The following is a 4,792-nucleotide window of genomic DNA, read 5'->3' as shown; positions in this document are numbered from 1 at the left end:
GGGTTTGAACCGCCAGCCTTCTGGTTAGCAGTCAAGTGCCTTAGGCACTACACTACCAGAGCTCCCAGGACAGACTAGCATAGGATAATCAAGACAAAGAAAGAGTTAAAATGACCCAAGGACTTGAAATATTAACCTGGGAGATTCAAATGGTGGTACCAGTGTCAGAAATGGGGCAACTGGAAAGCACAGCAAGTGTGAGAGGGAAAAATGTTGGATTTAAGATACGCTGATTTGGGGTGATGGCTCTGAAATGTTAAACGTTTAAAAGAAAGAAAGTCCTGTATAGGACAGAAGACTGTACAGAGAATGGAAAAAATTAACTGCTGGGTGAAAGTAAATATTTAATTGAGATAGGGCATATAGTTTAGGGCAACTTTAACACTTCCACACCAGAAGAAAATTAAACAGAAGTTGATATTTTAGATATTTGAGGATAAGATTAAATATTTCCTAAGAATTGTATTTTACTTGATAGAATGAAGCCTTGACCAACATAGAAGATCAGTTTCTCAGATCCAGTAAAATTTTCTCCTAAACATTTAATCTTTTCTCAAATCCCAGACATTGTATATCAAATATATTTTCCAGGTGATGGAATGTATACAACTAAATAAGCTTCCCAACTAGACCATATACATTGGTCTGTGATTCAAGTATTGGTTTGCTACTTTTCAGGTTTTAGCTTCAGTCAATTAATGCTAAAAGTTATGACTGGCACCACTACTTCACAGTCCTAATTCCAGAATTTTTAAGCTGAGAGAGACTTTATACGTATCACATGTGCCTGGGCATGGCAAGTGTCAGTGCTCTGCTTTTAACGAAGAAAACAGGCTGGTTAAGGTCTTCACCATGGTTGTATGAAGAGTGGAATGGAATCACAAATAAGTTTCAGGGAACTTATATTCTGTGTCCTCCTCCTTCTCCATTGTTTGAATTTTAGAAAATAATAAGGTTGTTTAGAAGTGTTGGAGTATAAGATTATGAATTACAATAAGGAACCTTTTTCTGTTCCATCATGTGGAATAATCTACATGAAAGTAAACTCTGTTGCCAGAGTCATAATTAGTTTTTGTAACAAATTGTTAACCTAGTAACAAAAAAAATAATGGAAGTAAAACAGTTCAGAAATCCAGCATCTGAATGTTATAGGCTATCTATAAAATTCTTGAACCAAGAAAAATGTTGTTAAAATTGCCTAATCAAAAAGCAGGCTTATAAGCCTCCCAAAACCCTTCCACAACTCTCAAATCTTTGTAAATACATTTCATGCAAAGGTCACAAAAGTACATCACAATAAAAATCTTCAATATGCTAAAATTAAAAGCTAACATAGTGAGGGGAGTTGGTGCATATTATATGATATCACATAATGTGAATTCAACTGAAAATCAAGAGCTAGATGGATGATTATCAAAATTAAAGGAAGCATGACTTGATAGGGAAAAAAAGCCTATTTTGAAAATGCAGTAAAAGATACCATAGCTGAGAGTATAAACATAACACAATACTCCAAGTATTTATATTCCAGGCACATAAAAAATGAAGAAGCACTCTTGAAATCCCAGAGAATTATTCACAATATATATATATTTTTTGCTTTGCAGCTGTTATGTAGTCCTACCTCCTTTTATTTTCTCAAATAGGATCCAGATTTCAATTAAAAAAAAAAAACCTGGATAAATTTTCAAGAAATCATCTTCAGCTCACAAGGGCCTACTTGCCATGTCTATTAAATGACTGCATATTTAATATTTGTGCCCACAAACTCTACTCAAGGTATCTTAGAATCATCTCATAACTTGAAAGGCCTTAGAAACCATCTACAAAACTCTCATGTACAGATGGGGAAATCAAGGTCCAGAAATGAGAAGTAATCTGGCCAAGGTCACAGGGCCACTAAAAAGCAACGCTGGAACTTGCAATCAAGAGATGTTGCCCAATCCATTGCTTTCTACATTCTACAGTTGCCTCTCAAATGAACCTCTAATGGTGTGATATTTAAGGAATGTCAGAGTGAGCAGTGATCAAGATAAAGGATTATTGTATTCATTAGTATTAGACAGGAAGAATGGATGAATGAATATGGGTAGATATACTATCATATTACTCACAAAATACATCATGTTTCTTTTCTGAAAAACAAAACCCTATGTCTTGTCACATGTCACAGCAGTCACAGAGTTCCACTAAACACCAATCTTTCCAGCACAGAACCCACTGGTACATCCTGCAGTTTAAAGACCATTCACTTGCCAGGAGGTATAGAATAAAGGAGACTCACTCCTACTTCAATTCCACTTGCTCCCAAACCCCTAACTTCCCTGTCCTGCATTCACTATGGTGGTGCATCAACTTACACTTTCCTCACTTGCTTCCCACCTGTCCTCTCATTTCACCATTCTGACTAGGTGTCCTTTCCTAACTGTAAGCTTCTGCCTACCCTCCCCCACTCCACAGTCCCTTCTACCACTTTCTCATTTCTTTCTGCAAATCTCAGCCTTGTCGAACCCCATGGCCCTCTCTCGCTTACACAGTGATGTGGCCGGCGCCGCGAACCAATACAGGGTCTGGGGCATATCTTCGTAGATGCTCCTCGCTCACTACCCGAGGAGGGGGTGGCGCCTCCTCCTCCTCCTCCTCCTCTTTTTCTTCCTCCTCCTCCTCATCTTCCTCGTCGTCGTCTGGCCCCGATACCGACGACGACGACGGCGACGACGACGACGTTGCCGCTTCTTCTTCCTCCTCCTCCTCCTCCAGTTCCGAGATGGTGTCAAACTCCGCCATGTTGGGCAGCAGGATGCTCATCACGTGACCTCGAGATCGCCGCCACCCTCACAGAGAAGAGTTTGAACTCGCTGAATACTGGAAGAGGCGGGGGAACAAAATGAAGGGAAAGAGGAGGGTAGGAACAGGATTTGAGGAGATGCGCCTGCGTATTTGGGGAGACAGTGCAGGAGGGGGGCAGTTGGAGGCGGGGGCACTGGGAGAGAAGAGCAAACTCACTGTACGCTTGCGCGGCTGCAAGGGGAGGGGGCCGTTAGAGATGCACTCCTGGGGATTACTGAGATCTGGTCTTCGGTTGCTGATTTTAACACCCTCTTTGGGCGCCTGGTACTGGTATCCGGGGGACGTAATTTCAGGTTTTATTTCCTATTGATTAATACTGGGTATTGTTACCCTAGGGAGCCCTGGTGGCGCAATGCTTAAGCGCTCGGCTCCCAACCAAAAGGTCGGCAGTTGGAACTCTCCAGCAGCACCTCGGGAGAAAGAGGCAGTCTGCTCCTGTGAAGATTACAGCTTTGGAAACCCTATGGGCAGTTCTACTCTGTCTTTTAGGGTCGCTGAGTCAAAATCGACTGGCCGGCAGTGAATTTGAATTTATTATTACCCTAGTGCAGGCGGGCGAGGGAATGCATAGTCAATAAAAGTGAGATGATTTTGCCCAACACCCCAAGTCATATACCAGTCCCTCACTTTTCTTCAGCATTATAGTTTAGAAGATTGTAGCATCAGAGGACTCGGGATAAGCATTTTTATTAACAGTTTACTGAAGAGGAAGCTTTCTATTACTACTTGCATGTAACATTTATGGAGCATTTACTGTCAGGGTCTGTGCTTAGCGTTCTACGTGTATGTCTCAATGTACCACGATGATCTCATTTTACTGATGGGAAATTTGGATGCAGAGAGGATGTTTGTTTGTTCAAGGTCATGGCACTACTAAATAAATAGCAAACCTGGTTTTAAACTCTGCAGAAGATAGATGGGGTAGTCTGCTTCCCTAAAGATTTACAACCTTGGAAACCCAATGAGGGTTGCAATGAGTTGGAATCCACTTTATAGCAGTGAGTTTGGGGTATTAAACTCAACTCAGGGATCTCTTCTGATTCCAAAAGCCCAGTACTCTTAACCAAAGGGCTATACACGTGAAGTTATTAGGAAAGGCTTTGGAGAGTGGTGCCTTTGGATTGTTTCTTAAAAGATTAATTAGAATATGCATTTTTAAAAAATTTTTAGAGTTAGTTTGGGGGGAGAATTGGGGAGGTAGGTTTCCACTAAGGAAACATCAATTAATATCATCTATTTTCCAGATGCTACCTAGACTCCTTCAGATATTCTATCTCAGTAAACCCTTAAACGATCCTGTGTAGTTGGCATCATGATATCTGTTTTATGGATGAAAAAACGGAGTCTCAGGATGTTTAAGTAATTAATTCAGGTCTATGATAAAATTTTGCCCCAAATTTTCTATTTCAAATATTCTATTATTTCTGTTACACACTTACTAAAATGTAGAAATCATTTATTTTTGGTTTCCAGACAATGTCGCAAAGTATTTCATACTTGGCAGCAGCACAAAAATCCATGTCATAATTTCAAGATCATTGAGAAAGCAAAGTAATACACCTTCTCAGTTACAGAACAAATACTGTAATCCGGGTGTTCTAATATCAGCTTCACTGGTCTTTCTGCTACTCTACCGTTGCATCTCAGTCAGATGGTGAAACAAACACTTTAATTTAGAATAAGGATCACATTATCAGTATAGCAGTATACACAAAGTATTTAAGGTTTACAAAGGAGGGAGAAATTAGGGTTTTTTTTTTTGTTGTTGTTGTTCAAACCACTGCCATTATCAAGAAGTTGGGGGTTATTAAAGTGAAAAAAATTCTCATTGTATTCAAAAGTGTGATTATTAGGGTCTTTAAAAATAAGTTGTAACACTATCAATAAACAACAAAACTGTTGTTGTTATGTGCCGAGTCAGCCCTGACTCATAGCGACCCCT

General features: G+C 39.9%; 1 protein-coding gene across 1 annotated transcript in view; it reads right to left on the bottom strand.

Moving 5' to 3' along the window:
- Nucleotides 1–2,808, bottom strand: part of CHIC1 (cysteine rich hydrophobic domain 1) — a 100,236-nt gene extending 97,428 nt beyond the window's left edge. The window contains exon 1 of the mRNA XM_007958744.2: nucleotides 2,534–2,808. Within this exon, the coding sequence (XP_007956935.1) occupies nucleotides 2,534–2,808 (275 nt within the window). The remainder of the gene's footprint in view (nucleotides 1–2,533) is intronic.
- Nucleotides 2,809–4,792: the final 1,984 nt, after the last annotated feature.

Source organism: Orycteropus afer, unplaced genomic scaffold (genome assembly GCF_000298275.1).
Source record: "Orycteropus afer afer isolate SDZICR_OR568_19922 unplaced genomic scaffold, OryAfe1.0 scaffold01116, whole genome shotgun sequence".
Taxonomy (NCBI): Eukaryota; Metazoa; Chordata; class Mammalia; order Tubulidentata; family Orycteropodidae; genus Orycteropus; species Orycteropus afer.
Note: the sequence above shows the minus strand (reverse complement) of the source record. Positions and strands in the feature narration are given on the sequence as shown.